General features: G+C 46.7%; 1 protein-coding gene across 1 annotated transcript; it reads left to right on the forward strand.

Annotated features, from left to right (window-relative positions):
- The first annotated feature begins 11,758 nt into the window (after positions 1 to 11,758).
- Positions 11,759 to 20,126, forward strand: PGRMC1 (progesterone receptor membrane component 1). Its single transcript, XM_045996011.1, has 3 exons — positions 11,759 to 12,170; positions 15,556 to 15,711; positions 18,786 to 20,126. The coding sequence occupies exons 1-3, from the start codon at positions 11,843 to 11,845 to the stop codon at positions 18,887 to 18,889; spliced, it is 588 nt and encodes a 195-aa protein (XP_045851967.1). The 5' UTR covers positions 11,759 to 11,842; the 3' UTR covers positions 18,890 to 20,126.
- The last annotated feature ends 1,217 nt before the right edge of the window (positions 20,127 to 21,343 follow it).

The following is a 21,343-nucleotide window of genomic DNA, read 5'->3' on the forward strand; positions in this document are numbered from 1 at the left end:
ATGTTTGGTCTCAGTGTGGGGGGGATACAGTAGGGGAAAGGGGAGGCGTGGTGTTGGCCGTTTGTTGCCACAGAGGGATCTAATGGCAGATCTCACTCTTCGTGAGAAGTCGGAAATACAGGTTTACATAAAAATCTTTGAGTGTTTACATTTAATAGTTGAAAATGTTTACGTTCAGCATTTTAAAAATTAACACATTATGAAGGTCAAATCAGCATGTAGGCGAGAAGGCGCTCATCACCGGGGCCAAGGAGTTTCAGCCTTGGTTTAGCGCAGTGTGCAAGGAGCCTTCGCGACACTCTGCTCTCTACTCACCCCAGTGATCTGCTCGCAGGCAGGTTTCTCCTCTCTTTATCTCTCCATGGCAGACATCTAGCCTGAGCTCCAAACCCAGATATCCAGCTGGACACATTACTGATGTGTCCACCGAGATATTCCTCACGCTTGTGCTTTTTAAACATAATGCGCGTGGCACTCATATCGGCTTCTTGTTAAAATTGGAGACTCTGATTCAGTAATTCTGGGATACTGCCCGAAATGGGTCATTTCTTTCTTTCTTTCTTTTTTTAAGATTTTATTTATTTATTTGAGAGAGAGAGAGAGAGAGAGAGCACGAGAGAGCATGAGCGAGCATGAGCCGGAGTGCAGGGGGGTGGGGAAGGGCAGAGGGAGAAGGCAAAGCAGGCTCCCCACCCCTCACCGCCCCATCCTCCCCACCCCCCATGGAGCAGGGGGCCTTCCATGCAGGGCATGATCCCAGGACCCCAGGATCATGACCTGAGCCAAAGGCAGATGTTTAACCCACTGAGCCACCCCAGAGCCCCAAAGATGGAGCATTTCTAACAAGCTCCCTGCTAATGCCTCCCTTGCTGGTCCATGAATCACACTTTAAGACACAACCTCCATCTGAACACAAGGTCCTTTCTGCAAGTTTGCTCTTTCCCCTGTATACCCCCTCTTGGTGGAAGACATCCACTCACCCAAGCAAGGGCTTGGCGCAAAACTTTGCTGTAGATGGAATGGGAGAAGTAGGGGAAGACTCCTAAGCCCTGTTCCATCCAATTCCTTGGCATCTGTCACATTCATCCCTGGGTTTTAGGTTCTCACTAGCACAGCCTGGATTGATGTTCCCATTTCCTCCCAAGGTAAGTCTTCTCATTGGCGTTCCTGCTCTAATATCCAAGCCTTCAGTGCATCCTCAGCATAATACTACCAGCATAATACTTCTACAAAGAAAAATGACCTCAGGGGCGCCTGGGTGGCTCAGTGGATTAAGCCGCTGCCTTCAGCTCAGGTCATGGTCTCAGGGTCCTGGGATCGAGTCCTGCATCGGGCTCTCTGCTCTGCAGGGAGCCTGCTTCCCTTCCTCTCTCTCTGCCTGCCTCTCTGCCTACTTGTGATCTCTCTGTCAAATGAATAAATAAAAAATCTAAAAAAAAAAAAAAAAGAAAGAAAAAGAAAAATGACCTCATGCAAAGCCTGGACTCTGGAGCCAGAATTTGGGGTTTAAATCCCAGCTCTGCCTCTGACTGTCCGTGCGACTTTGGGCAAATAACTTAACCTCGGTGTGTCAGTTTCCTCATCTATGAGAAGAGGATGATAATAGAACCTAACTCATGAGAGATGAATGAGTTAACATGTGGAAAGTGTTTGTAGCACTCTACACAACTTAGCTGTGATCTTGGCCACATCACTCCTAGCTGTAGTATAGTTGTTGAAGGTAAGAAGGAAGTAGAAAGAGATCAAGCTAGACAGGTAGGCTGAGACCAGATCATGGAAGGTTAGAGAGTTCAGTCAGGTTTCCTGGGAAAATGGACTCTATGATGGGAGTTAGTTTCTCAGAAGTTGATAGTTTATTAGAAGATGCTCTTGGCGTCTTACCCCTGAAGGGTAAGGCAAAGAAGCAGGGTCCAGAGAGCAATCAGAACACACCCTCAGTTGATCCCACAGGGAGCTCTGAGACTGGGGTGGCCCCACAGAGTCAGCCCCGCAGACTACCTGCCTCACCCTGTTTTATGAAGAGTACGGAGTTATCCAACCAGTAAAAAGAAAGGCTAATGATGTGATATGATTAAGGCGTTGATGGTCACTACAATGGCAATCCTATTGCAATACAGAAATGTATCATTCACATGTTGTACACCTGAAATTTACACAATATCATAGGTCAAATATATGTCAGTAAGAAAGAGTACATAAGTCACTCCATACAAAGGGCTTAGAAGATTGCCTAGCACATGGGAGGTGCCCCAGCGATGTTAGCCGTTACTAAAGACGTAGATTCTCGGGCTTTACCTTACACCTACTGGACCAGAATCTTCAGGGCTGATCCTAGGAATAGACATTTTAATTAGTACCCTCCCCCTGCTCCAGATTATTCTGATCCTCACCAAAGTGTGAGAACCACCAGTTTCCCTAGAAAACTCATTGCTTCCTTGTCCACTGGGTGAATATTTTAAGGCTCGGCCCAAAGTCACCTCTTGCATGAAATCTTCCTAGACCAGACCTCCAATTCCTCCTTTCTTTACCTCCTCCTATTCATGTGCAGACCACGATCACAGCATCTCTAACCTTTTGACTGTCTGTCTCCTGTTGCTGGACAGTGAGCTCCTTCCTTGAGGGGCAAAGACTTTGCATACTTAATATCTGCCACAGAGCCTAGCTCAGAGCAGAGTCTCAAGAGATCCTCAAGGTCAAGTGAATACAGATGGACAGGCCCCTTTTGGGTCTCTTTAAAATCTCAGCACCAAATGCTGCCTTCTGTGATCTCTGAAATTGAAAATGTAGAGTCCCTATACTTGGTTGTTTGTTTTGGAATCTGTATACTTCTATTATGTAAGACACAGTCAGCAACTTGGAAGTTTTGGTTTTCATCCTTTTCATAGTTTGAACTTTGTACGACTTTTTACAATAATAAAAGTAATTAATGCTCACTGTACAAAAAAGGAAGCAAAAACTATCCATAATGTCACAACCCAGATGTAGTTGTCATCAACTTTTTTATATTTTAATTCCACTATAGTTAACATACTAGTTATCAGGGGCGCCTGGATGGCTCAGTAGGTTGAGCCTCTGCCTTCGGCTCAAGTCATGATCCCAGGGTCCTGGGATCAAGCCCCGCAGGGTCCTGGGATCAAGCCCCGCATCGTCCTGGGATCAAGCCCCGCATCGGGCTCTCTGCTCAGCAGGGGAGCCTGCTTCCTTCTCTCTCTCTCTCTGCCTGCCTCTCTGCCTACTTGTGATCTCTGTCTGCCAAATAAATAAATAAATAAAAATCTTTTAAAAAATACTAGTTATCATTAACTTTTTCTTTTTTAGGAATTCCAGTGTTCCTCTTTCTAGGCGAGGTAATGGGTATAGACAATGAAAACTTGGTCCAACAATTCAAGCCGAAACCACTGTTTGCTTTAAGGCCTAAAGAAATCTGAGTTACATTTTATTACGAAATTATAAAGTACATTCATTCAAACGACAGCGTAAAAGAAATTTTTAAAACGAAGAATATGTCCTCATTAGACATTTGCAAATTGTTCTTTCCTAAACACATACAGCTAGACGCGGCTCTTAAGAATCCAAATGATCAGCTTGAACTTAATGAGGAATCCTATACTTACCAAGGGAAAGGCGTTCACACTGAGATGCTCCAGCCTCAGCTTCTGCAGACTCGAGTGGAAGTTAGGAGATGCTCTATTACTCGACGGAAAAAATTTCACTTATGTTGGAGGAAATTATATTAGACTAACAGTTGAAATGAGCAAGAGCTCACATATGTTAGAGAAATCACCTTGTGCCTAACAAAGGCAAAATAAATTCTGTAGACCCCTTCTCTGGAGAGGCCATCAGCTCACTCTCAAGGCTCTGAAACTCAGTAAGCACAATCGGGGAAAAACAAGGCAGGCTCCAATATGAGAGTTGGCTGACCCACATTTCCCAAGGGAAGCAATTCCTGGTTGTCCTGGTTAAGTGTTCTCTTGATCCTCGAGATCTTTTGAAACCCAGTCCATTCCCGAGATCACTATGAAATTGCCTCAGTCGGATGCATGAACCCTTTTTTGGTAACTTTAAGTAAAACACACCTTTTGAAAAATGCGTACAATCAAAACTTTTCAAGTCCCAATACATAAAGCACAGAAGCCAGAGGTCTCCCTGGGACAGTCTAAGGCTTACTTTTGCAACCAATAATTGAGGAAGTTTCCTCGACACCTAAGTTTGCCTTTGGGGATGAGAACTCAACACAGAAAACAAAGTCAGTTGTCAAACAGCTACTAATTTAGAACAAAGCTGTATGACACAGCAAAACCCCATTTATTACATTTTATCTTCTGCAAACTTAAAAATGTTTAAATAAGAACTCCAGGCCCCAATGTAGACCATGAATCTACTATCAATTTTTTTCAAAGATTTTATTTATTTATTTGACAGGCAGAGATGACAAGTAGGCAGAGACAGGCAGAGAGAAGCGGAAGCAGGCTCCCTGCCGAGCAGAGAGCCGGATGCTGGGCTCCATCCCAGGACCCTGGAATCATGACATGAGCCGAAGGCAGAGGCTTTAACCCACTGAGCCACGCAGGCTTCCTTACTATCCACTTTTTTCCTTAATTTTCCATCTTCCTAGAACTGTGGTGTTTTGGGATGGACAGGTCAACATCAGAGATCAAATCTATTGCCACTGAATGTAACCCGGTAACATAAAACCATTTGGTAAACGGACCCATGGCCAAGAGTCTAAGACTACAGAATTAGAGGCTTTCTTTTGGATTCTGTCTCTTAATAGGAAAACCATGAAAAGTCTTCCAGCTCAGTAGAGACCTTGAACAAAGCATGGTGAGGGCACCTGGCTGGCTTAGGCCCTGGAGCCAGCAACTCTTGATCTTGGGGTTGTGAGTTCGAGTCCACATGGATTGTAGAAATTTCTTGAAAAAAAAAATTTAAAAACCAGCAAAAGTGGGCAGCTTTGCAGACCCTGGGTAATGCCAGGCAAGGTCAACAGGCCAGAGGAGTGAGTTTTCATGATAGGGCTCTCACCACTCACTGGTTTGAGACCAGTTTTCCATGGCCTCCTCCTCCGGCATCATTGTCCTCCTGACACTCATCTCCTGTCTGGTCCCCAGATCATCTGCGGCCAGACTGCCTGCTTTCCTTAAAGCCTGCATCCGCATCTGTGCAAATGAGCGGGTCACCCAGATGAGTTCCATGTCTGCAGCTCACGGCATTTTCTGCACTTGCTTTTGAATGGGACTCCAGAACCCACATCTGGGTCCATCACGATATTCTTTATGCTGTCACTTTTGTTCAAGAGTTCATAGATGTAGGGCACCTGGGTGGCTCAGTCGGTTAAGGCTCTGCCTTCAGCTCAGGTCATGCTCTCAGGGTCCTGGGATCGAGCCCCGCACCGGGCTCTCTGCTCAGCAGGGAGCCTGCTTCCTCCTCTCTCTCTGCCGGCCTCTCTGCCTACTTGTGATCCCTCTCTCTCTCTCTGTCAAATAATTAAATTAAAAAAAAAAGAGTTCATAGACGTGTCCTTTAGTGGTGTCAAAGGAAAGGTTTCCAGTACACAGCGTGCAGCTCTTGTTCAGTAATTTTTCCTGCTCTTCGTGGTCACCCCAGAAAACGACCCGTGGTCGTCCCGGTACTGGCTCAGCTCCATGTGAGAGTCACTGCCCAGCACGCTTTCCCAAGGCTTCTGGGCATCAGGGGCAGACAGGTGGACAGGGGACCGCCACCCGAGGAACCACGAGGTGGCAGAAGCACTGTTGTCATTTACTATTATGCGCATTTCCTTCATGTCTTGTCTGTGCATTTTTGTTTCACATAGTGGTTTTCCATATTCAAATCAGTTGAAGTCCACAAATATTTCCTGAGCACCTGCTCTGCATCGGCCACGATTCTAAGTACGGGGATATGGTACGGAAGGAAATAAAATCTTTCTTCTTGTGTGGTTCACCTTCAAGTTGAAGGAGATTACCAAAAAAGTGAGTAAAGGATATTGTATATTAGGAAGCAGTAAATGTGATAGAGAGGAATAAAGTCAAGAGGGAGGTTGGGGTGGGGGGGGGAATGTTTCAAAATTTGAAAGCAGTAAAGGAATGATCCATGAAGATATTTGGGCAAGAACATTCCAGCAAAAGGAATCACAAGTACAGGGTCCCTGAACTTGAAACATGCCTGGTTGTTCCCGGGCCAGCAAGGTGATGACTGCAGCTAGAAGTTGAGTGACCAGGGAAGGAATTGGGAAATGAGGTGCTAACATCCTAAAAGTAAGGGTAGGATGGGGCCCTGTAAGCTGCTGTAAGGACTCTGGGCTTTTACTCTGAGTGAGAAGGGGAGCATCTTTGAAAACTTAGGTTGTTTCCAGTTGTTGTTTTTTTTTTAAAAGATTTTATTTATTTATTTATTCGACAGAGAGAGATCACAAGTAGGCAGAGGCAGGCAGAGAGAGAGAGAGAGAGGAGGAAGCAGGCTCCCCGCCAAGGAGAGAGCCCGATGCAGGGCCCAATCCCAGGACTCTGGGATCATGACCTGAGCCGAAGGCAGAGGCTTTAACCCTCTGAGCCACCCAGGTGCCCCTGTTTCCAGTTTTTGCTATTATCTATCATGCTTTGTGATTTTTTTCTTTTCTGGTTTTTTTTAAAGAGTTTATTTATTTATTTGAGTGAGAAAGAGGCAGAGATAGCGAGAGAGAGCATGAGCGGGGAGGAGAGGGAGAAGCAGACTCACCAGCTGAGCAGGGGGCCCAACGTGGGGCTCCAACCCGGGACCCTGGGATCATGACCTGAGCCCAAGGCAGATGCTTAACTGACTCGGCCACTTAGGCACTCCTGTGATTTTTCTATATAAATCTCTGTTCACATCTTTGAGCACTTCCCTAAGAAAAAGTTCTAGAAGTTAAATTCTTTGGTCACAGGTTAGGAATAATTTGAGGCTCTTGCTGCATATTGCCAAAAGGGCTTTCCAGAAAGTCTACACTTACTTAAAATATAATTTAGGTCAACAATATTGAGTGCCTACTACTTTATTGAGATAGACATGGTCAAGGGACTTGAAATACACCGGTGAACAAAATGAGTCTTTCATTCTAGCAATTTCACTCTTGCCAGCATTTTGTCAGAGTGCCTGCCTTTATTGTATGCTTGCCAACACCAAGTATTAGCATTCTTAAAAATCTTCAAGAAACAAAAGGCAAAAGAGAATGCTCCCATAATTTGAATGATGAAAAGTGGTACGTTGTTATTATGTTATTGTGGATTTGATTACTAGTGAAGTTGAATTACTTCCCACACATTTTTTAGCTAATCAGCCAATTGTCCTATTTTTCTTTAAAAGTTTTCAAAAACCTTTGAAAATAATTTAAAGAAGGCAGGAAGTTTGGAAATGTCAGCAGATTTAATATATATCTTGGGAAAGAAGTAGTGCACAGGTCAAGTACATAAGCTTTAGAAATTGATCTGAAGCCAAAGAGCACATATAATGCAACTCTCATGTTCTGGAGAGGGCTTTTAAGTCAGGAGCTCCCTTCCTATTTCCACAGAATTTAAGAACTCTGGACAAGACCTTTCCACCAACTATAAATTAGAAGCGGGGGGTGTGGTGCTTTTCCCCAACAATCTCAACATCCCAGTGTTCCCAGTGACTTAAGAGCCCACCTTAATATCAAATCTGCTTTGAGAGCATTTATATTTTCAAGCTGTGTCATTGCTCAAGGTTTTAAGTTGCACAACTTTTCTACCCTCTGTGTGAGGCAAGACTTCCTTCAATCTATTATCCAGGGGAATACAGAGATGTAGCAGAAAGGGCACTGTACTATGATAAATGAAAATTATAAATAACCCCAGCCCTCCCTAAAGGCATTTCTCCCACTTTTTATTAAGACAAAATGTAGGGGTGCCTGGGTGGCTTCGTGGGTTAAGTGTCTGACTCTTGATTTCAGCTTGGATCATGAGCTCAGGGTTGTGGGATTGAGACCCACGTCAGGCTCTAGGCTCAGAGGGGAGTCTGTTTGAGATTCTCTCTCTCCCTCTCCCTCTGCTCTCCATCCCTCATTCTCTCAACTACAAAAAAAAAAGATAAAATATAACATAAGTTAGATAACATACAGCATTGTGTAAGTTTAAGGTGTCCAACACACTGATTTGATACATTTATATTGCAATACAATTGTTATTGTAGCATTAGCTAACACCTGTGTCATCACTTAATTTTAATTCTTTCTAGTGGTGGGCACAATTAAGATCTAGTCTCTTAACAAGTTTACTGTTTAAGATACGGTTTTGCTGTCTAGAATCACTGTACTATACATTAGCTCTTCAGGACTTACTTATCTACTAGTTGTAAGTATGTAGCCTTAAACAGTTTCTCTTCCCTTCCCCCACTCCCAGTGCTTGGTCACCACCATTCCACTGTTTTTTGTTTTTTGTTTTAGTTCCGTGTCTGTTTTTAGATTCCACGTATAAGATATATCATACAGTATTGTCCTTCGGTGTCTGACATTGCCCCCACTTTCTATCGTACTTATTTTTGAGGAGAGAGAATCAAGGCTGAAAGAAGGGCTTTAGTATACTTTTTGTGTCTTTCCATAGTTCGAATTTTACGACCTTAAACAAATATGACTTTAAAAAAATTTCAGGGGCACCTGGGTGGCTCAGTGGGCTGGGCCTCTGCCTTCGGTTCAGGTCGTGATCCCAGGATCCTGGGATCAAGCCCCACATCGGGCTTTCTGCTCAGCGGGGAGCCTGCTTCTCCCCCCCCCCCGCACCCCCCCCCCCCCGCCTGCCTCTCTGCCTACTTGTGATCTCTCTCTGTCAAATGGGTGAATAAAATCTTCTAAAAAAATTTCAACAAGGGTTTTCTGGGTGGGAACTAATGACTTATTCTTACTTTTTTTTTTTTTTACTTTTTATCTCTGTTAGGAAAAAGACACCTGGTAAACCATTTATAATTTTTAAATATCCCCAGTTTTGTAAAACAAAACCTGTGTGTGTGTATAGGTGTGTGTGTGTGTGTGTGTTTCACATGTCTGCAAGAATATAAACCAAATTGCTAATGTGTGGGCCCCATTCAAAGATTGTCTGGGGAGCTGGGAGAGAGAGAATGAATCTCATTGTTTCTTTTATGCACTTAAGTATTGCTTAAGTTTGTTACAATGAGCATGTATTACTGTTCTACGGTTTTTTTTTTTTTTTTTCACAAAAGTAATAATAAATCATTTTTTTCCTCCTGAGGCTAGAAGTGACATGTGCTCATTGTGGAAAACATAGAAAAGTACAAAGAAACTAACAATTGCAACAGTTAACATTTTAGCATGTTTCCTTTTAGGCTTCCTTTTAATCCATCTTTTTTTACAGAGTTGAATTTTCATACTGCATAGTTTTGTATCCTGTTTTTCTCTCTTAAGACATAAGCATTTTCCCATGTCATGCATGTCATAATAATGTTTTGTGGGTTTGTCACATTTCAAGTGGATTAATTAGCTATTTCTTAAAGTTTAACATTTAGGTTGTTTCCAGTTTTCTCATATTCAGAGTGATTATCTGGAGTGCCTGGCTGGCTCAGTCAGTAGAGCATGCAACTCTTGATCTCGAGGTTATGAGTTTGAGCCCCACATTGGGCAAAGAGCTTACTACTCAAAAAAAAAAAAAAAAAAGGTTTTCTGATAAGCATCTTAGTATAAGATTTTTTTTGCATTTCTAAGTGTTTCCTTGGCATGGATTCCTAGAGGTCAAAGTACTGGACCAAACAGTAGGTTTCTAGAAGTGGAATTAATGGATAGAAAGTGTTTTTATGAATGACAAGATTATATCAATTTCTACTCCCAACAGTGTACAAGAGGCTCATTACTCTCGTGCCAACCTTGTAGATCATCCTTTTTTTCATTGTATCTTTTTGGCAGGAAGGTGGTAGGTGACAGTGGTATCTCCATTTTTCATTGCCAGCAAGACTGAACATTTTTCTTCTTCTTTTTTTTTTAATGTTCTGGGCCAATACCATTTTATTTTTTATTTTTCTTTTTTAAGCATATAATGTATTATTTGTTTCAGGGGTACAGGTAAGACTAAACATTTTTCATATGCTTATTCACCATTGGTACCACCTCTTCTGTGGACTACCTATTTCCATTTTTTGCTTATTTATTGACTAGCATCTTCTGGATTTTCTTATCAATTAAAATGCGCTCTTACAAGGTATGAACCGTTTCTCTGTCGCTAGATGTAAATTAAAATATATTTCACAAGTTTGTTTTTGGTTTTGTGTTTGGTTTTTAAAAATATCTTGGCCATAGACTTTTGAAACAAAAGGTAACTAGAGTGTAACTAAGGCCTTGGGCCCTCAGTTTAAGCCTGTTTTCCCTTGATTACATGGAGGAGGTTTTGACAAAAGCTCTGTTAGGGCCATTTCAGCTAACCCTAAATTTAGATCTGTGAGGAAAAAAATGCGTGGGCCCGATTTAAGGATTATTCTGCTCCTATGCACTTTTAAATGATTTAAGAAGATGGGGTGGGGGCAGGGATGGAAGCAGTTGGTGCCAGAAATTTTTAGCATTTTGATGTAAGACGCCAATTCTCTCAAATCTCTTGCGTGTTGAGAGGCGGAGTAAATTACGTGCAAGCGAACAGAAGTCTTGGTGGAAAAGTACTGCTCTGGGCTGCAGATGTGTGCAGGACTTGGTTTTAATTATTTTTCCCCCTTCTCTCTATCCTTTCTTCCGCTACCCACCCCGCCCCCCACGCCCGTGACCGTGAAGAGGGCGGCAGGATTAGGATTCTGAAGGATAGAGACAGCCCTTCCTCCGTAAGGCCTGTTGCTGCACACACGGTTAGCCCATCAATAGCCAGTGAACCAACTTCCGCCTTCGTCTGGGATACAGCACAGGGTCATTGAGCCTGCCAAGGGTAGTTCGACAGACTACAAATAAAAGAACGCTGCCAACAAAGAAACTTCGGTCATTATTCTGAGCCAAAAAAAAAAAAAAAAAAAGGCGCAACAACAGAGTTGCTTGCTGATGCGTTGGGAATGAGCAAATCTGTGATTGCGAAAGGGTTTAGATTTCCGAGAACGAACTAATTTGATCTGGCGAGCAGATCTGTCTCCCCCAAATATTGGGAGAGGGGTCGGGCGTGGGCGGGGGGACCTGTGCACGGACTTGAGCTACACGGGGGTGTCCACACCACAGCCTCTGGCGCGGAGGATTGGAGAAGGTAGTTAAGGAGAGTGAAAGGGGGTTCCCAAGGTGGAAATGGGTAGTCTGGGCCTCCAAGATGGAGAGAGTTTCCTTGCTGTCCCCCGAAGGGAGCCTCGCGGTCCCGGGGCCATGGGCGGGGAAAGGTGAGGCTTCAGAATGGAACGCGAGGGAGAAGCTGAAGCAAGAGGAATGGAGTCGGGTGCGGCGCGCATCAGGTGGCCAAGCGGGCCTTGGCCAGAGCTCTGCAAAGCCGACCCCGGTGCAAGGAGCATGGGAGGTGCGGAGGAGGGGTGAGCGCCGCGTTGCGCTCAGCTAGAGGCTGGAGCGGGGATGGCGTGAGGCTGGGGCCGCGGCCTCGCAGGTAGGGCCGAGGCGGGGGCTGTTCCCGCCGCCGCAGGGGAGGCGGGATCCGGCGGAGGGCCGGGAGGAGGGGAAGGACCATACCAAGGCCAGGTGGGGGGCGGGAGTCGGACCCCGCGTAGCTCCCCGGCGGCAGCGGAGGAGGAGGGGCCTGGAGGCTCCGCCTCGGCCCCGCCCCACCCCGCCTCCTCCGCTGGCTAGTCCTTGTCCGCGGAGCTCCGCGCGCCACTAGCTCGCTGAGAGGGAGGAGAAAGCAGCCAGTTCCGGAGCCCTCCCTAGCGCGGCCCAACCTTTGCTCCAGAGATCATGGCTGCCGAGGATGTGGCGGCGACGGGCGCCGACCCGAGCGAGCTGGAGAGTGGCGGGCTGCTGCACGAGATTTTCACGTCGCCGCTCAACCTGCTGCTGCTCGGCCTCTGCGTGTTCCTGCTGTACAAGATCGTGCGCGGGGACCAGCCGGCGGCCAGCAACGACAGCGACGACGACGAACCGCCCCCGCTGCCCCGCCTTAAGCGGCGAGACTTCACCCCTGCCGAGCTGCGGCGCTTCGACGGCGTCCAGGACCCGCGCATACTCATGGCCATCAACGGCAAGGTGTTCGACGTGACCAAAGGCCGCAAGTTCTACGGGCCGGGTAACTGCGGCCGCCCAGGGGACGCGGAGACAAAAGAAGGGGCCGGGGGGGAGCGGGGCACCCGGGAGGAGAGGAATAGCGCCGCCCCCCCCCCCCCCCGGCGGCAGTGGGCGAGGGGCGCTCTAGAAGGGATGCGGCCGGTGGGGGACGCCGCCAGCGCCTGGATGAGCGGGGGGGGGGGGGGGGGGGGACGGAGAGGAGGCTGGAGGCTGGAGCGCCCGGGCTGGGAGGGGGGCAGCTGCTGGAGGGGGGCCTGAGGGGTGGGCGAGCTCGCCGGCCTGGAAGAGGGGGCACGGCCGCGCGCAGTGTTGAGGGAGCTTCGAGGGCATGGGGTTTGTGGGGGTTCCTGGAAGGAGGGGCGGTGTCGGGCTGGAGAAGGGAAACGAGGGTGTCTCAGGGGAAGCGGCGGCTTGGGGGAGAGGGGAGGTCCAGCCTGGGAGAGGAGGCGAAGGCCGCTGCCGCCGGGAGGGGCCGCGGTGTGTGTGAAGGTGTGGGAGCCGGCAAGCGGAGGTGGGATGAGCGGCAGGTAGCAGCCGAGTGCGTGCCAGGGCGGTGTGTGAGTGCGTAGTCCATGGCTGTGGCTGGCCAGGCGCGAGTGTGCGTGCGCGCGCGCACTCGGAATGTGGCATGTGTCAGGTATGTGTGTGGCATGTGTTTGGTATGTGTGTGCGCGTGCTGTGTGTGTGGCCGACTGAAAAGCTGGAAGGTGAAGGGGGAGGCTCGGTGGGGGGAGAGGGGGCGAGCTGATGGAGGGAGGGAGGAGGTTTAACGTAGCGAACAATGGGAACGTGGCGAGATGAGAAGGTAATGGAGCATTTTAATCTATAGTGGGAGAGAAAGGACTAGAAGCCAAAAAAAAAAAAAAAATTAAAAATGGAGGGAGGGAGAAGTGGGAGGATCCTGGGAAACAAAAGGGGTAGGGCTGTGAGGGCTGCTGGGTGTGGGGATTTCAGGAAGAGCCAAGCAGAGGGGAAATGAGGGTGGATGACTGCTGAGCCGTTGGAGGGGGCAGACTTGGAGGGCCTTAGGGATGAGGCTTTCTAAACCTGGTTGCGGATCAGAATCACCTGATGCGCTGGAGAAAAAAACACCGATTCCCGGCTTAATCGCAGCCGCGGTGGAGGAGGCTCTGTGGGGGAGGTCCAGCAATCTGCATTTTAAGCAGCTCCCCCATGCGCATTTGAGAAGCGGCCGGGTTTGGAAAGTCGCGCCCCAGTAGACTATTCCGGAGAGGGGGAGGAAGAGATTTTAGCTTCTCTAATACGGACTCCTAAAAACAAGGAGCTCAGGGAGGGCCCTCTTCCCCACTGGTGTGGAGAGAGGGAAAAGTATAGAAGGCTGCGATCTGTCATCTCCACTCCTGCTTTGTTTTACCCGCCCAGCCCAACTAATCAAAATCAGATGGGTGAAGGTTCTTCAGGAACTGGTCCCCTTACCGGTTTTTCCTTGTGGCTGATTTAGAAGACCTACTTTCTGTAGGCCGTGTAACTGTCCAAAGAATGTGGGAACTACACCTTCGTTGTTGTCACTTCCCCTATCACTTCCACTTTACATAATCCTGTAAATAGCTGTCCCTCCTGAGCTACACCATCAAGGACTTCAACCCAGTGCATGGGGCAACGTCCTAGGATTGTAATTTGCAAAGTCATTGTGAGGAATGCAGGCCTGTGCACAGAAACACAAAACTCTGGGGAGTCAGGCGACCTGAGTTCTAATCCTCGTTGGATTACTGACTAGCTGTGTGACCTGGTGCAAAGCATTGTTCCCTCTCTGGGCCTTAGTTGTCCCTCTGAAAAATGCTAAGGATGGCCCCCCATCGTGAGATCTCCTCAGTCTCTACCCTGTGGTATCATCCTGTGAGCCCATGAATATGTGACATCACGTGCAAATGATCGTTCATATTATAGAGGATTCTTAAAAATTAGTCATTCCAGTGCCCACCATTCCATGCACGGTGCTTTTGTGGATACTGGGAATACAGCTGTGAGCAAAACAGACACACATCTGTGCTCATGGAGCTTACATTCTAGTAAAGATACGTTCTGGTGAGTAATCTCTATTCTCCAAAGACGTTTAATGCTCCCCTTAAGCCATTTTTTAGTGTTCTATGACCGTAATCTCTGGAGTAGCACAGTCCAAACCAGAACAATTGGCCCGGTTTCAAGTACTAGATGCTGCCATGTCCACTAGAAGTATATCTGTTTATATCCACACACATTTGTGAAAACCGTGAGATGGGTTCTTTTTTTTTTAACCGTTAGACACGATAGCATACAATGAAGATCACAAGCAACCGGTTTTCTTTTGAACCTTATTTGCATTTAAAAGTTGATCATACATTTTGTGTAATTTGTTAAAAAAAAAAATTCCTAGGGGATTGAGGTTTCCAGTGACCAGGCCATATTGAAACTTGATCTCATACTTGGCATTACGGTTACCTACAAACTTGAATGTCAGAGTTGCCACCCAGTCTCCCTGGGGGGAAACAACACACGGTTGAATGTACACTGGCTTCTTTTCCTTTACTTGTGCAATATTTAAATAAGTCTACACATCCACTTTAAGTACCTACACGATAATTCACCACTCTCTTAGAGAAAAGTACAGTATAATATATATAATAGGATTCTAAGTTTTATATAATTTATAAAGTTATTTGGGGATATTGATTCAGTCTTTTTTCCCCCCCGTGAAAGTCTAAAGTGTTTTGAGTCTTCACGCTCACCGGAGTGATGGAGCTGATCTCTGCTACCTCTTTACTGACAGTTTTGATTATGTAACATGGGGATAGATTTCTGGACCACTGATAGTCTTATCAAATGATTACTGCTGCAGATGGCCACACGTTTAACACAGTCTCACAACCAAAGATCACTACGAGATACTTTCGACTCATTTAAACATATCAGAATACATTGCATAAGGAAGTGTTTTCGTTTATGCCTCAGTACCTACTATCTTAAGGAGCCATAACTTTCACTGATGTAGCCCAAATGCCTAGAGCCGAGATAGGCTCTGGGTTCAGCGTCCTCAGTGAATTCTGACCCTTGGATTCAGTATTATCTTGGATGATTTCCTACCACCCCACCCCCCATCCTGCCCCAGCAGATAATCATTTGTGGCTCGTTTTATTAGCTATTTGAGAATTACAGGAAACAGATGATAACGTATAGCATATTGATTCGTATGATGACAACAGGTCCTTTGGGATCCACCACATAATGGGGAAAGCATCAACATCACTTCTGGTTTCCACATGGAATTTGACACTGCCAAAGGGGGTGGTCTTTGTTGATGGGGAAGGAAGCCATTTTCTGGGTATGAACCATGGAGAAATTGACTGTCTAATAAAGAATTGGTCTTTCGTTTTTGTTTGTTTTTTAAGAGGGACCATATGGGGTCTTTGCTGGAAGAGACGCATCCCGGGGCCTTGCCACGTTTTGCCTGGATAAGGAAGCACTGAAGGACGAGTACGATGACCTTTCTGACCTCACTCCTGCCCAGCAGGAGACCCTGAGTGACTGGGACTCTCAGTTCACTTGTAAGCATTTTTAACAAATTGTGCCTGGATCAAATTTCTACCAGTAATGGGATTCAAAGCAGTATAATAGTTATTACTAAGCAGCCTGAAACTGGGGAGCATTTTGATAGGCTCCTGAATCTTGGCCGGATCAAGTTCATAGCTTGGAGTAATTGCAGCAGTGCTGAGTCACTTGCTGTGCTTGCCTCCAGTTTTGAGCTGGTTCTCTATGGGAACTTGGGTTTCTGTTCTTTTAGTCTTTCGACAGTTTCGCCTGGACTCCACACTAGGATTTGGTGCTTGGTGTGTAGGGGAAAGGCTCTGTAGGGTACAGAGAGAGGGACTGGCAGAAGTCTTGCTGTTTAAAAAAGCAGCCCACATTTCTGTTGAAGAATGGGAGACTTGTGTTCTGCTACCAAACAGCTTCTCTCTGAATCTAATTGAGCCTAACTATAGGCCTCATCTACAAATGATGCTTATAATCTGCCCAGCAACAATGGTGTCTGCATTTTTAAAAGGAGAGGAAAAAAGGAGCCCCTTGTTTCCTGGCTTAATGCTCCAAGGCTGAGGTCTTTGGGAGGAGGGGGGGAATGAGGATGGGGGTTAAGTTCCAACCTCGAGGCTTGAGGAATTGGCTTTGGTCAAACCGAAGTGTCTAATGATCACTTTAGTGACGCTGCACTAAGAATTTGACTAATCTTTCCCAGCTTTGATGGTATATAAAGACCATGACCCACGCTTACAGATTTGTTATTTTACAGTGCATCTTCTCTATTTGCTCTTCTCTATAGCCAGTTAAATATTACTGACTCTTTTGGCTAAACCCCACCATTTTCTTTGAAAATACTGCTGACTTCAGAGTTTCTGGATTGATCATTAGCCAGCTGTGGTTCCACCTTTCAGTTTTGGGTCCCAAGCAGACAGAAGTAGAGCTTTCAAGTCTACAGGCAGGTCTTTTTACTTCAAAAACATAATTCAGCTACCTAACATCACCCCTGATTTTTTTGGGGGGGGTATCCTAAGGATGCCTTTGTAAACACAGATTCTTCTGTGTGGGACCAGCCCGTTGTAATTTCTAACTTACACAGCTCTCTCTTCTAGAGCTTGCCTTTGTCAAGGGGACGAAGCCTGGGTCAGAACGTTCTCCCCCTTAAACCAAGACACCCCCAGATCCCCTGGTGCCCTTTGAGCTCCACTCAAGCCTGGCGTGGGAGCCCCTTAAAGCAGGTTGCCGGGCGCTGCCTGCCCTGTGTTGTGCGGTCCCGAGCACCCTGGGGACCTTTATAACATGTTCCAATAGGGAAGTTCCCATTGTTCTCGGTGATTATTTTTGCACAAAAGCAGGTCTGGCTACCTGGTTAGACAGGTTGGTTACTCCTCTCTAATTCCTACCCATACGCAGAAAGGGGAGACTCTCTTGGCCTGGGATAGCGATAGGATTAACCCGGTGTTAGTGCGGCCAGCGGGGGTGGGCGGGGGGCGGTCTGCTGGCTCTACCCCTTCTCACCTCTTTTCGAAAAATGTTTTACTTCAATTCAGTTTAGTTGACCTATACCGTAGTACAGTAGTTTCAGAGGTAGAGTTCAGTGGTTCATCAGCTGCACCTCACACCGAGTGCTCAGCCTATCACGTGCCCTCCTTCATGCCCCCCCCCCCCCCGCCCCGTTCCCGAAGCCCAGCGCCTGGTTTCCCTCCAGCAGCCCTCAGTTTGTTCTTTGCAGTTCAGAGTCTCTTACGCTTGGCCTCCCTGTTTTCGCCTTATTTTATTTGTCCTCCCCTTCCACTATGTCCACCTGTTTTGTTTCTTAAATTCCACATATGAAATCACGTGGTATTCGTCTTTTCTCTGACTGACTGACTTCGCTTAGCCTAATACCCTGTAGTTCTATCTGCGTCATTGCAAATGGCAAGGTGTCGTTCTTTTCCATGGCTGGGTTTCTGGTCTGCGCTCTTAAATCTGTCTCCTCCCGTGCTCTCCTGCCTCCTTAACCACTCACTTTAACTGCTATGCATAGCTTTTTCCTTGCGTCAGGAAAAAAGACATGGGTCTCCTGCTTTCCTCCATCCACCGGACTCCTTACCCCTTCCCTCCACCATCAGCCGCCTGCGAAGTGCTCGCCCCTAACCACTGCTTCATTTCCTCCCCGCACCTCCCTAACTCCTGCTGCCATTTCCAGGCCCACGATTCCACTGGGCTGCTCCTTCTCTGAGCTTTCCAGGGACCTGTTTCTTGCCAGCAGTAACCTGACTTGCCGTGGATTTCCTGTCACGTGCCCTCCCCACCCCACCCCCGCCGAGAGTCTCGGTCTCCAGAGTCCCCGGGTCGGTCTATGGGAGCTCCAGTTTTAACTTCACTAACTCACGCTTCCAGTTTCCCTTTAAAGTAGCTCATACCCTCGCTTTTCCGTTCGCATGGATACCCCAGTACCGGCTCTTGTTCCTTCACAAGCAGACCTACCCGCTGGCCTCCTGGGCAGCCTGCACCTGCTCTCCTCGCCAGAATCCGCCCGGTAACGCCCCTGCCACCCCGTGTGCGCCAGAGCCCTGGCTTCCTTTGTCTTAAACCCTTGCCACCTATAGGATCAAGTCCAAACTCTTCAGGCTGGCTTTCCACAACCGTCATGCTACACTGGCTTCTCCACCCTCACCGCACTCTGTCGCTGTCAGCTTGCTCCCCAGATCTGTTTGGCCTCGCCGGGCTGCCTTCGTACATGGCATTGTCACTTTCTGGAACCCCCTCTTGCCTCAGGTCCTTCCATGCATTGTCCAACGCACAGCCGCCTTCGTCAGGTGTTCGGCAGTCCTCCTCACGACTCCTCCCAAGCCCTTGCTCTTCTCACTGCCCCCCTGCACACAGACACGACTCACTTGGACCTTCCCTTGCCCACTCCGTGCCCGACATTGCTACCTGTTCACTGTTTCTTCCAAAAGAAACTCTTAATTCTTAATCCCCCATTGGCGAGGACGGTGGGGGTGGGGTGGGGGGAGTCCTGGGCGATTGACAGCTTTTCGGGAAGCCCAGCCCGCAGGCCTGCAGCGGATGCTTTCAGGTGAAGCATGACAGTGCTCATTTGTGTTTTCTTCTCTCCCTCCAGTCAAGTATCATCATGTGGGCAAACTGCTGAAGGAGGGGGAGGAGCCCACTGTGTACTCTGATGAGGAAGAACCAAAAGATGAGAATGCTCGGAAAAATGATTAAAGCCCCCAGTGGAAGCATATCTATTTTTGTATTCTGCGGAATCATTTGTAACATTCCAGTCTGTCTTGAAAACATGGTGATTTCAATATTTAGAGCAGTTTCGAACTCGCTGTTAAGTTTTTGTAATTAACATCACTAGTGACGCTGAACCAATTAACTCCTCCGTCTTCAAGTGCATGGCGTGTTTGTGTGTCACAAATCCAGACCGTAAACTGCAGTGCTGTAACCAAACATCGGGACTCTCCCCTGCTGTCTGTGGTTAGTGTCAGCTGCCTTTAAATTGGTTTTTTCCCTTGAGCGACACAGGTAAGACTGGGGTATTTGCCCCAAACAGGTTTAAGAAAAAAAAAAGTAACTGGGCAAAGTCCTAGCCCTGAGAACCAAGGATCAGCTTCTTGCCCCCATGTCCTCAAGATAGCAAATCGCTTATTTGTCAATTGACTTAACTGCATGATTTCTGTTTTATCTACCTCTAAAGCAAATCTGCAGTGTTCCAAAGCCTCTTTGGTACCGACAAAAGAGAGTTACCCAGGAAAAAAAAAAAAAAATTAAAAAAAAAAAAAAAAAAGAAATCTCAAAGCTGGGCCTGGTCAGGAAAAATACTGTGTTTCGTAGACTACATCATTCTTTTTGTCCTCTGGACACTCAGATGTCTCCACTAACACAGCAGTGTACAGTAAGGCTTAAAACGGGATCTGAACATTCAAAAGAAAGCTTCGGAAGAAATCCACTGGCTTGCTGAGAAGCCTAAATATAGGAAAAAACGTAGAACTCTCTCCCCCATCCCCACGTTCACGGTGGGATAAGAGTGATTTCACACAGTTTGCCAGGAGTGGGAGGGTATGCCTCTACTCTCCAGAGAGCCTTCACACCCTCCCCCGCCACCCCCCAGGAGTGAAGAAAGTATACATCACTAGCCAAGGGGTTTTTAAAAGTATATTCCTTAAGGTAACAGTTACTCTTCTGTTACAAAACCATAGCCACTGCAAGAGTAGTAGGCCAAGTGTCTAGGTCTTTGATATTGGTCTTTTGGTTAACAATAAACTTCGCTTAAGTAGACTGTACAGTTGTATGAATTTGTAAAAGTATTATATGAACTAGTGAGGTTTCAAACTCTTGTAATTGTAGTTGAATAGTCCTTGTATTTTCTTGTGAACTGTGTTTAATAGTTTTACCTCAAATCAGAAAACGAAATGAAGTGCTTTGGTCAGTTAATAAAAAATGGTTTTACCCAGTACAGCGTGGTGGGTTTTTAAACCCTTTAAGGTTCTTTAAACCTTAACCTGAGAAACCAGATTCGATCATTTTATTTTAGCTTAATACTCAGCTTCATGTGTGTGTGTGTGTTCCAAAAGAAACCAGTAAAGGGGCAAAACTTCAGAGGCCTCATACCACAAACCAAATACCAGTTTGTCCTGTTAAGAAATGGTGAATTGGGGCGCCTGGGTGGCTCAGTGGGTTAAGCCTTTGCCTTCAGCTCAGGTCATGATCTCAGGGTCCTGGGATCAAGCCCCACATCAGGCTCTCTGCTCAGCGGGGAGCCTGCTTCCTCCTCTCTCTCTGCCTGCCTCTCTGCTTACTCGTGATCTCTGTCAAATAAATAAATCTTTAACAACAAAAAAAATGGTGAATTGGGGCACCTGGGTGGCTCAGGTCATGATCCAGGGTCCTGGGATGGTGCCGCACTGGGCTCCCTGCTCAGCAGGGAGTCTGCCTCACCCTCTGCCCCTCCTCTCCCCGTGCAGGCTCTCAAGTAAATATTTTTTAAAAACAGTGAATTGAGATTAGCTAAACTGCACTCATGAAAATGTGCAAACTGTCATTTTTAAGAAGTTAGTGAATTTATTTTTGTGACTTGTCAATCTCTGCCTCTTAAATCAGAACTTTCTAGACTCAAAGCCACCTCTTCCTTGAGGTCCATAGCAAGGTTATCAAGGGCTAACTTTACTAAGGACATTAAAAGTGCCTTGGCAGGTTTGGCTGTTTCTGTTTTCAGATACCACCTGATCAGGAAGGCATTCGGAAATTCTTAAATGCTAGCAAAGTTAATTCGCCTCCTGTCAAAAGGTAGATTTACATGTGCAGTTCCTTGTGTCAGCACAACTTCTCAGAATATTAGTGTTTTGCCATTCTAATGTTCAAATCGGCAGGGTTTTTTTAAAGATTTTATTTGAGAGAGAAAAAAGGCACACAAGCAGGGGGAGAGCAGAGGCAGAGAGCCAAATGTAGGACTCCATCCCAGGACCCTGAGATCATGACCTGACCTGAAGGCATCCCTCCGTTGAGTTTTCTTACAAAGGGATGTACTCCGACCCGGAGAGGGCTCGCAGCTTTGGCTGCTTTTTATGTTCCCGAACCATTGCCTCTTTCTGTTTTTAAAAGGGCCCTGTCCCCACCCCCACTAGGTTTCATTCAACTAATCGAGTTGCCCATTTCGTGCCAAGTACCCTGTTA

Source organism: Meles meles, chromosome X (genome assembly GCF_922984935.1).
Source record: "Meles meles chromosome X, mMelMel3.1 paternal haplotype, whole genome shotgun sequence".
In the NCBI taxonomy this organism is placed as follows: Eukaryota; Metazoa; Chordata; class Mammalia; order Carnivora; family Mustelidae; genus Meles; species Meles meles.